Genomic DNA, 11,005 nt, shown 5'->3' on the forward strand with positions numbered 1-11,005 from the left:
CTAGGTCAGAGAGGGCTCGGTAGCTCGTTCTACGGACTGGGAAGTCGGAGAGGGCTCGGCTGCTCGTTCTCCGGACTAGGTCGAGAGGGGCTCGGTAGCTCGTTCTCTGGACCGGACGAAATCGGAGAGGGCTCGGCAGCTCGTTCTCGAAGTCGAGAGGGCTTGGTAGCTCGTTCTCGGACCAAAGACGTTAGGGTTTAGGGCTAGGAGGCTCTAAAACTAACACAAGGACATTATCGATGCATTGGACCGATCAGGGATCTACGGTTATGCGGATCGGTCGGCGCCGATCGATGATCATTAGTCACTGATCGGTCTCGTGCCGATCGGTGACCCTGTAATGCCTCAGGTTATCGATCGGTCTAGACCGATCGAAAAAGTGATCAGAAAGACGCGGACTCAGCGAGAGGATCGGTCTGTGGACCGATCCACCCATAGGCTGATCGGTCCACAGACCGATCAGACTCTTCCCAGACCGATCAGGATGAGTCCTGATCGGTCCAGAGAGCTATGAATCGATCTGTTGACCGATCCACAACATGTCGTTTGTTTCTGCTGCTTCTCTGATATTTCTGATTCACTTCTGATTCACCTGATCAAATCATCTGCTGTGAGATTTTTAAGTTACAGGTTGCAGGTATCGTGCCATTGGTTAATTTCAAATAAAACTCCATCAGAAGAATAAGAACAAGTGGCCTTTATGCTGTATTTCATTGCAAGTGATGCAATTCGAGCTTCAACGTTCACTGGCCGCGATCAGTTGGACTCTTGCTCATTGGTTCGAGCTCAGAGACACCAGTGAAGATCATGGATGGTATTGGTGTGAGTTCAGAGAACCAGATGAGAAGGAAGAGTGATTAGCGACGCCTGAGTTGATTGCAATGATTCGACACAGGTGACAGTGATTCGGGACAGTGAGAAAGCAGAATAAGAAGAAGGAAGAAGAGAGGTTTGCTAAGGTTCTGAAAAACTCTCTGTCGATCAAGCAAGAGGCTGTGTTGTTGAGGTCTTGGCTGAAGCTTCCTTCTGTCTTTGCATTTTTCACTTCATGGCTGTAAGTTCATTTGCTCAATCCTTTAGCCACTGAACTCTGTAAGTCATTGTGCTTTATTTTACAAATCTATTCTGTGACTTTTGTGGAGAGGTTACTCCACCGAGAAGGAGAAATACTTAGCCGGAATTTGTCCGGGGTGTGATCTACCGAAAGATCAAGGGATCGTCCACCTTACGGACACGCCGAGGAGTAGGGGCAAGTTATCCCCGAACCTCGTATATACTTGTGTAAGCTGTGGGTTGGTTTTCTTTCCTTGCATCAGTTTTTGTTTTGTTTATTTCCGCTGTGCTAACAAAGTTTTGTGAGAAAATTGATTGACTTTCTAGTGGAGGCTATTCACACCCCCCTCTCTAGTCATCCGAAGGTCCTAACAGTATTTGATATGCATTATGAGTGTGTAGGATACAAGTACAATAAGGAAAGTCCAAGTATGATCTTGGCAAATGAGGAAAGTCCAAGAATGAGTCTTGGCGGTGTAAGTCCAAGCATGTAGTCTTGGCAACGTAAGTCCAAGTGTGACTTGACAATGGATGAAGTCCCGGAGGTGAGGAGCTTCTTGGCAAAGGAAGACCCGACAATATGGACAAGGCCGAAGGAAGCTCCAGAAGGCAAGACGTGAAGGATGGGGAGACATCCGAGGGACACGAGGCTGATGGTGGAGGCTAGAAGGCTAGGTCTAGGTTGGTCGGGCGAGGACGAGTGCTGAGTGATTGTACTCAGGCAAAATTCTATGTGTTTTAGAATTCACTGTAGCAGTACTGTAGCGACACTGTAGCAGTAATGATGTGACATTGTAGCAGTACTGTAGCAGTCGACTGGTCACTGTAGCAGTCGACTGGTATACTGTAGCAGTCGACTGGTAGTTGAACGTTGGGTAACGGTCGGCTTCACTTAAAGGACCAGTCGACTGGTGCATACATCAGTCGACTGGTAGCGGGAAAACAACTTAGTGTTTTCCTCTCGAGCTCTATTTAATAGAGCTCGAGGTGCTTGGCATGGTTGACAAAATAGACTTGGTTAAAGCCTATTAGAGTCTCCCAAGCCTTCGTGTGATTGGTGTGCTTATATTCAAGTGTTTGTGGCGAGGTTTCTCCACCGACAAGGAGCTTGAGCTAGCCGGAGGTTTTCTGGGGAGTCATCCACCGACGGATCGGGATCTTCTACGTTACGGACAGCCGTGGAGTAGGAGCTTTATCTCCGAACCACGTTAAATCAACGTGTTAGGTTTGCTTTCTCTCGTTAGTATTTATTTTTGTATTTCCGCTGTGCACTAACATTATAAGAAGCGATCGATTTGGGTGAGACGCTATTCACCCCCCCCTCTAGCGGGCGTCAAGGTCCCAACACAAGGGACCGCCAAGGGGCCGCCAAATGGGCCACCAGTTGGGTCGCCCAATGGGTCGAGGGGCCGGATCGTTACAATAGCTACATGATGTATGTATGACATGACATGGTATTTTTGTGTTTTTCATAATAAAAATGAATGCAACACATGATGTCATGACATATAATAGGCAATCAATCATGACATTTTAGCATAAATAAAATATACCTAGATAACCTATCTAAGTGTCCTTAAACTTTAGCTAAAACCTTAAAATTAAGCCTAGATTGCTTATCTCTTGAATGAATGCCAAAACCTAACTTGACATTTCTTTTACCCCCTTTTTTATTTGTGCCAATTGAAATTAAGAATTCAATCCTCAAATATTTGTTTAGCACATATTACTCTTTTTAAGGATCAAACATTTAGATTGAGACTTAATTTTGCTCTTAATCCCTTAAGAACATACTAATATCTCAACTAGACATTTCTTATCCTTTCTCCAAGTGTGTCAACTTACCTTTGATGTGATTCCTCAAGGTTTGGCACAACTTACTCTTTCAAAGAGTAATTAATTTGATTAAGGTTTAAATTTTCCCTTAACCCCTCAATAGAATACCAAATTTCCAACTTGGTATTTCTTTTTGCATTTGTACCATTTTAAATTAAACAAATTCCTCAAAGTATGACACATTTTACTCTTTCAAGGAGTAAATGAAATCAAATTAAGGCTTAGATTCGTCTTTAACCTTCTAAGAAAATGTCAAAACCCCCAACTTGACATTTCTTATCCTTTTCTAAATGTGTCAATTTAAATTAAGTTCAAATGCTCAAAGTTTGACACATTTTACTCTTCCAAAGAGTAAACATCTTGTATTAAGACCTAGATTTTCCTTTAATTACCCTAAGAAAATACCAAAGCCCCAATTTGGTATTTCTTATGTTTTCCCAATTGTGCGAAGTTAAATTTGATTCAATTCCTCAAATTTTAATACATTTTACTCTTTCCAAGAGTAACACTTTAAATTAACACTTAGATTTCCCTTAAAACACTAAGAAGATACCTAAATCATAAATCCTAAATTCTAAAATATTAAATCATAAATCCTTATCTTTAATCACTATTATATAAAAATACTCTTTACCAACTTGATGAAACTTATTTAAACTTATCAAAATCATTTTAAATTAATTAAAATCACTTTAAAAACAGCTATAGAAACTACTAAATAGCAACTATAATACTACAACAATATTATATTAGATGTTACACACAGTTACAGCTACATAGTATCTTATATATGTTATAATAGTTAGTCATAGCTATTACAATAAAATTAGAAATAAAGAATGATATTATAGTAACTATTTTATAATTTTTACATGTTATAGTAGCTGCCAATAACTATGATAACAATATTAGAATAAAAGATGTTTTAATGGGGTATTTCCATATGTGATGCAAGCTAGTGGACTTAGGAACCTATATTATACTTGTTTTGTATTTATTTTTTGAAACATTTTACTGAAAATGTCATTAAATGTATGATGAAAAGCTATTAATTGTTCATATCAATGAAAAGTGTCAGCAAACATAGTATTATATATTAAATATATTTTTATCATATTTATATTTATTTTTCCAATTCCAGTCATGGTCTTTCTTCATTTCTTCTCGGTTCAATTTATTATTTATTTTTTGTTTTATGTAAATCAACATTAAATTATAATTGGCACTAACAATGATACTAATTTATCAAGATAGTTTTTTTTAAACGAAAAGATCCCACAAAAGTTAACTTTACTATTTGGTAATTATTTCGATAAAAGTCCAAACTAAATAAAAAATAAAAATTAAGGACCAAAGTAAAGAAATTTTACCAAAACCAATTTGGGAATTTATTCATTTCATTCATTCATTTATTTAAATAAAACATAATTTAAATAAATATAAATGAAACCTGACGGAGAAATGTGTTTCGAGCCAACTCAAGTCTAATAACCCGGAGAAGCCCTCGGAGTCGGCGGCCCCTTGCGATGTCTCGGCAAGCGTCGAAGTTGATCGGATCCATCGCCTCCAAGATCTTCGCCAACCCTACAACCTCTTCCCGGCCGCCCTCCCTTTCCCGGAGCTTCAACGCCGCGGCATCGCCTTCACCGGCGGTCTTCGTCGACAAGAATACCCGTGTGATCTGCCAGGGCATCACCGGAAAGAACGGGACCTTCCACACTGAGCAGGCCATCGAGTATGGAACCAAGATGGTGAGAGCCACAGCATCACCCCTTATCTCTCTACTATAGAATGGTTGATGTGGATTCTTTTTTTTATATATACAAAAATTGATTTCGTCTGTGGAATTTATTAGTTTGGATCTGTACCTCGTTCTGTACCTTGTGCTTTTGAGTTCCTGTCATTTTTCTTCTTTTTTTTTTCCCATTTTCGTGTACGGGAGATGACTGCGATTTCTTTCGCATTAGGGTTTTCTAGTTAACCGTAGTGGTCCTTTTTCCATACTCGTGTGTTTGGTCAATGATTAATGATTCTTGCTATATGTCTCACAATTGCCATTGCTTCTGCATTAGGGTTTTCTAGTTAACCTTTTCCCCTGCTCGTGTGTTTCGTCAATGATTAATGATTCTTGCTTTACATCATGACAATTGCCATTTATTCTGCATTTGAGTTTTCTAGTGGTGTTTTTTCCCCTTGTTTTTGTGTTCGTCATGATTCTTGCTTTGCATGATGACAATTTTTTGATATGGTAGCTATATTTAGGTTGACTGAAACACCTTCCTGAGTGAGTTTTTTTTTTTAAAAAAAAAAAACCTATTCATCATGATTAGTTGTTACTGGTAGTTTATTTAAGTGTATGATAGAAGCAGATTTAAAAGTTAATAATTGTAATATGTATTCTATAGCAAAGTCATAATTTGATCTAAAATTTTGTCAACAATTACAATGTTCCCTATCAATTTGATGCACTGTTTAGTATCAATTAAGGTAGCTGGTGCCTTTTCACGAGTTCTTTTTGCACTTCAAATTATATAATACACAAATCAAAATGATGTCAAGGTTATTTTTTATTTTTATTTTTTTGATATGTTGGGAACGGGAGCCTTGGCGCAACGGTAAAGTTGTTGCCATGTGACCAAAAGGTCACGGGTTCGAATCTTGGAAACAACCTTTTGCAAAAAGCAGGGTAAGGCTGCGTACAATGGATCCTTCCCCGGGACCCTGTATGGCGGGAGCTTCGTGCACCGGGCTGTCCTTATTTTTTTGATATGTTGGGCTTAATTCTAAGTTTGTTAGCAAAAAAAAAATTATCTGATGATGGAAAATAAGAGGGATCACTATTGAGTTCTTGGATCATTGTTGTTTGATATAGGGATTTATAGATTCAAAGCCAAGATGTTTATGCAAAACAAGGAATTTAACAGGAATGCAATATTTTGTGGAGTGAAGAAAGTGTGATCTAGATATAAGTTATCATAAGCAATCTAGGCATCTCTAAAATTTGGGCTCTTCCTATATCCTCTACATATCCATGTAGGATACTGACATTCCAAGTCAATACTTATCCCTTAACTGGAGTTTTATAGATAGTTGCCATATACTTAGATCCGTATCCACATTAGACAATTATATCCTTGTTCAAATATGATCGGTCGGAGTTCCTATGAGAAAATAGGGCCACACGTGATATTGTTTAGAATCTCAGGGCTAACCTCATCATGGATTTGTAGCTCCATACTCTGGAAATCATGGATAGGTTTTGAGGGTTGGGCATCCTTTTGTACAATGCCTTGGTGGAAAGAGGAATCCTTTGATGGGGATTCCCTTAGAAGCCTGGGGGAGAGCCAATTGGCTTCTTTGTGATTGGGTAGGTAGTGGAAGTGCCGTAATGGAAGGGGAATACAGCTTATTATTGGAGAATTTTTGTTGGAGAATCTTGATGCAAGATGTTGAGGACATTTTCACAAAAAGAAAAATTGTGGAAATATCAAACTATTGCCGCAATTGATGTTGGAAAACTGTCTCTAAACAAAGCATTCAGAATTGTTTCAGCCTTAAAATCAAATGAACAATCTTTTGCTTGAGGTCAATGTACAAAACCTTGCTAAGTAAGTTAATACACAACAGTTTAAACCTTGGATCAAACGCTCCATCTTTTACCTGCTATCAGTATGTGTAATCTTTCTAAGCTAGTTATTTTGACATATTAATATTGTCATGGTTGGAGTGTAATGATATTACATAGAGCTCAATGTAGTGAGAGGTTTTATCTTGCTGACATCAATTAGTTGGGATGAACATGGCCTAATGATGACAATGAGTGCCATACTGTCGAATATTTCAGACGATGTAAATCATGGATTGAGCACACTGGTACAAATACCCTATTTCACCATGTCATAGTTAATCAAAGCTTTTGCGACAATGGATTGTTGATCTACGAATAGATATCTATAGGAATCCACAAGAATTTCCATCATAGCTTTCTGTCTAGCGTTGCTGAGGAAGCTACAATGCAGTAGTTATTTTTCTTCCTCTTTTTTTTTTTTCTCATACTTAGTTTTGTTCAGTGAATATCATAGGTTTTATTCTAACAACTTGGACATGTATTGGCTGATTAATTTTGTGATGAATCATTGCTCTCTTTGCTGTAGGTTGGTGGGGTGACACCAAAGAAAGGTGGAACTGAACACTTAGGTCTTCCAGTCTTCAATACAGTTGCAGAAGCAAAGGCTGAGACAAAAGCTAATGCATCAGCTATTTATGTCCCTCCTCCATTTGCTGCTGCTGCAATTATGGAGGCAGTGGAAGCTGAGCTAGATCTTGTTGTATGTATTACTGAAGGAATTCCTCAACATGACATGGTAACTCTCAAGTTCTTATTGATCTTTCTATACCTGTTGTGGAGTAATTTTCTTCTATGGTTTGTCCATGGATTATCTTAGTTTCCCATATCCATTCTGGGTGGTGATTAGAGTAGTATGAATTTGTCAGTAGACCACATATCATTTGCATTGCTATGATATTGTAATTTAGTTATGGGCTAATGAAGGAATTGTATAGATGAATGAGCTATTTTTGACTTGGCTTAAGAATTTTGGGGTACGATTGGTATTAAAACAAATATATCTGGGGCATGGTGTGGTGTTTGTCAATCACTGCCACTGTGATAGTGGAGCTACAATTAAACCTAGCATGGCAAGGGGTGATTACGAGTTGTGTTGGATTTCAGGTTGTTAAATCTTAAGTGGGGTAGATTATGATAGCCCTACTTATCCTCGTTGACAGATCCTGTTTCCCTCCTGTTCCCATTTCTAGCTACTCTCCTCCTGGCATGTTCTAAATGTACCTTCACTATTATTTATATCTAGCTCATTTACACCTGGCCTCAACATCAGTGCCTATTATCTTTCCCTGCCTCTACCTTTATACCTCCCTCCTTTCCAGAAGTTTTGCCACCCTCTTCCACTCTGATCTGTGACACCAACCTGCCCTCATATAATCCACTTCTATGGATAATGTGATATCTCCTTTGGCCTTCTCAGTACATCCCTAGCCCTCGCCACTTTACCACTATGTGACACAACTCACATAGTAAATAGCTTATCAGGTTTACCTTATCACATTTCAAGTAAATAGTTTTATCTGTCATTGAGTTTATGGCATTTTACAATGTTATCTAGGCAGATCTGTTGTTTTATGGGATTTCATAAAAGTTAATTACCAATTGTCTGAATGTCAGGTTCGAGTAAAAGCTGCTCTGAACAAGCAATCAAAAACTCGATTGATAGGACCTAATTGTCCTGGTATCATCAAACCAGGAGAATGCAAAATTGGAATAATGCCTGGATACATCCACAAGCCAGGACGAGTTGGGATTGTTTCTCGATCTGGTACCTTAACATATGAAGCGGTATGTATGACAACTTGGTATTGTAAGTCATTTCTGAGAAACTAAGTAAGTGTTATACTTGTAGGTCTTTCAAACAACTGCTGTTGGTCTTGGACAATCAACTTGTGTAGGAATTGGTGGTGACCCTTTTAATGGAACAAACTTTGTTGATTGCATATCAAAGTTTCTTGAAGATTCTCAGACTGAAGGTCAGTTGAAGACCAGGACAAACATTTACAGTTGCTTCTTATCTAGTTGAATTCATGGAATTTTGCCCTTTTGGTTTGCTTATAGAAGAGAATCAGTTGGGAGACTACATGAAATTGGTACTAGATCAGTATTGCTAATGTATGTAAATCCTAGATGATCAGATCAATCTATTGTAGCCATTTGAGCCTGGATTAGGAACCCAATTTTGGTTGTGTAGAAGTTGAAAAATATTAACCTATTTTAGACTTGGGTTAGGATCGAGTAACAGTGTTGGGTTGGATCTGATTTGTACTTGATCATAATCCCAGATCTATCTTTATTCTCAGTTATGTAACTGTTTTTTTAGTTTTTTTTTTTTAATTATAAAGATATTTTTTTTAAATCATTGGTACAGCAGTCTTAAATTTCTTCCCAGTTATTTTGCTGACGTAATAATGTTTCTTGTTTCAAGCTGAAGAGTTAAGTGTGATTCCTCATTATGACTTGTTTTTCAGGTATTGTTCTTATAGGAGAGATTGGAGGAACTGCAGAAGAAGATGCTGCTGCACTAATTCAGGTCATGTGTTTGTCCTCTTCTCTCTGAATTTATGCTTGTCTTTCATTTCTTGAGCTTGAGCATGTTTCACTTCAATGTGTAATCTGCACATATTTGTCTAATAAGCTTCAAGGTTGTTATTAATTTCTCCCAAAGCTACTGCACTTCATGAGGATGTATTATGGAAGAATGATTTTGTAGTGCATCCATTTATTTCCTCAGCGTGTCAGTTATGAGTTTGTTTAACTATTAAATATTAGCATATGTTCATGGTTAAAAGACTTCCCAAGGTATATATCCTAAAGAGTATAATGTCACACTTAAGATATGGACATTCTCAAAGAGACCGCAGATTTCTATAATTGGTCAAGTTGAATCAATAGTTTGGTGTTATGGAGTACAGAGCGACCCACCCTACTTGTCACCCTTAAACTGACTCAAGATAGCTAGATACTGGTGGTGATACCAAATAATTTCACAAGTTTTTCATGTTTCACTAACTGTTCCATTTCTCATAAACATTCTCTGCCATCTAAACTTTATTTCTATATGTATTAATCATTTCATATTTGGTTGTCAATAAAAAGTATTGTCTCAACGAGTCATTATGAACAGATCAAAAAGATTGTCAGAGATATATGAAAGTTAATAGTTGTTTGGGGGACTCAATATAGTAGAATGGAATATACTTAGCGGTTGGATGCATCTATATTTTTCTGGGTTCATTTACTGATAGAATTTTATGCTGATTAGCATTTGTTTTTTGCTGGCTAAACAGGAAAGTAAAACCGAGAAGCCAGTTGTAGCCTTTATAGCTGGTCTTACAGCACCACCAGGACGCCGAATGGGTCATGCTGGAGGTTTGTGCCATATTCCTAAACTAATTTGAGATGTCATTTTCTGGTTTAAAAATTATGAAGTACTGAATGTTAAGTGCGGGTGGAAATCAAGGTTTCTAATGCTTGCTATAGTCAGTACTACCAGGTCAACATGGTTTCTATGGCGATAGAGATACTTTGTTTGACCTCGCCCAATTCTGTTTTGCCGCCATCAAGAATGGATTATGTTTTTTCCCGTCTCAAGCTAACTGCCAATACTTTCGTGCAGCTATCGTGTCAGGAGGGAAAGGTACTGCACAGGATAAAATCAAAATTCTACGAGAAGCAGGAGTAACAGTAGTTGAATCGCCAGCAAAGATTGGTGTGGCGATGCTTGAGGTATTCAAGCAGCGTGGTCTTGTTCATTAGAAGGCACGTATCTCATTGTGATTTGATGCGGTTCACAGAAATCCATCATTTTCTCCCTTTTCTAACCGAAGCATTTTGCTTTGGCCAAAGTCTTCAATGCAAGGTTTCTTCAATAATGAAGAAAACTCCAGATGTTTGTGTCGCTTTCATTACCAGTCTTTTACCGCCATACGTTTGCTGATTATTTGTTGGGCTGCAGGCTCAATGCAATTGCAATTACAATGACAATACCACGTTGTGTTCTGCTGAGGTTGGGTATATGAATTTTATTCTCGTTGAACATTTTATAAAATTATGAAGGTCATACAACGTACTGCAATCCTTTACATCAATATTGGAACGTCTGAATACAACGAACGTAAACACCCCAACACTTAACAAATAGCATTGGTTCACTGGATCTCAGCTCTTGAGAAAACATGAACGCCTGGCAATATTGAATATTACTTCGCTACTGCCACTAGGGTAGTAGACAAGGCCAAGGAATAGATCTGTAGAACATCAATAGCAGGATCCAACATACACGTACAACCATCTACATGAGATGATGTAGAAGATACACAAAATCCATTCTTAGCCTATACAAGTTTCGTTAAAAGGTGCTAAATTTACTGTCTTTGCAGCGGACAGACAAATCCAGTCGCTCTACAACATTCAATAGCAGAAACAAACATTCAATAGCAGAAACGTGGAGGAACGAGGGGAAAATATGACAAAGGGAAAAAATTCCCT

At 38.1% G+C, this 11,005-nt stretch overlaps 1 protein-coding gene across 1 annotated transcript; it reads left to right on the top strand.

Annotated features, from left to right (window-relative positions):
- The first annotated feature begins 4,340 nt into the window (after nt 1-4,340).
- Nucleotides 4,341-10,565, top strand: LOC122001253 (succinate--CoA ligase [ADP-forming] subunit alpha, mitochondrial). The gene is made up of 7 exons (XM_042555909.1): nt 4,341-4,640; nt 7,044-7,253; nt 8,132-8,302; nt 8,367-8,490; nt 8,986-9,047; nt 9,805-9,886; nt 10,134-10,565. The coding sequence occupies exons 1-7, from the start codon at nt 4,416-4,418 to the stop codon at nt 10,271-10,273; spliced, it is 1,014 nt and encodes a 337-aa protein (XP_042411843.1). The 5' UTR covers nt 4,341-4,415; the 3' UTR covers nt 10,274-10,565.
- Nucleotides 10,566-11,005: the final 440 nt, after the last annotated feature.

The sequence above is a fragment of the Zingiber officinale genome, chromosome 7A (assembly GCF_018446385.1).
Source record: "Zingiber officinale cultivar Zhangliang chromosome 7A, Zo_v1.1, whole genome shotgun sequence".
NCBI classification, from domain to species: domain Eukaryota; kingdom Viridiplantae; phylum Streptophyta; class Magnoliopsida; order Zingiberales; family Zingiberaceae; genus Zingiber; species Zingiber officinale.

Coding starts and splice junctions, on each gene's coding strand:
- LOC122001253 (XM_042555909.1), top strand. CDS start 4,416: ATGTCTCGGCAAGCGTCGAAGTTGATCGGATCCATCGCCTCCAAGATC. Junction 8,491..8,985: donor TGAAGATTCTCAGACTGAAG/GTCAGTTGAAGA, acceptor CTTGTTTTTCAG/GTATTGTTCTTATAGGAGAG. Junction 9,887..10,133: donor CCGAATGGGTCATGCTGGAG/GTTTGTGCCATA, acceptor ACTTTCGTGCAG/CTATCGTGTCAGGAGGGAAA.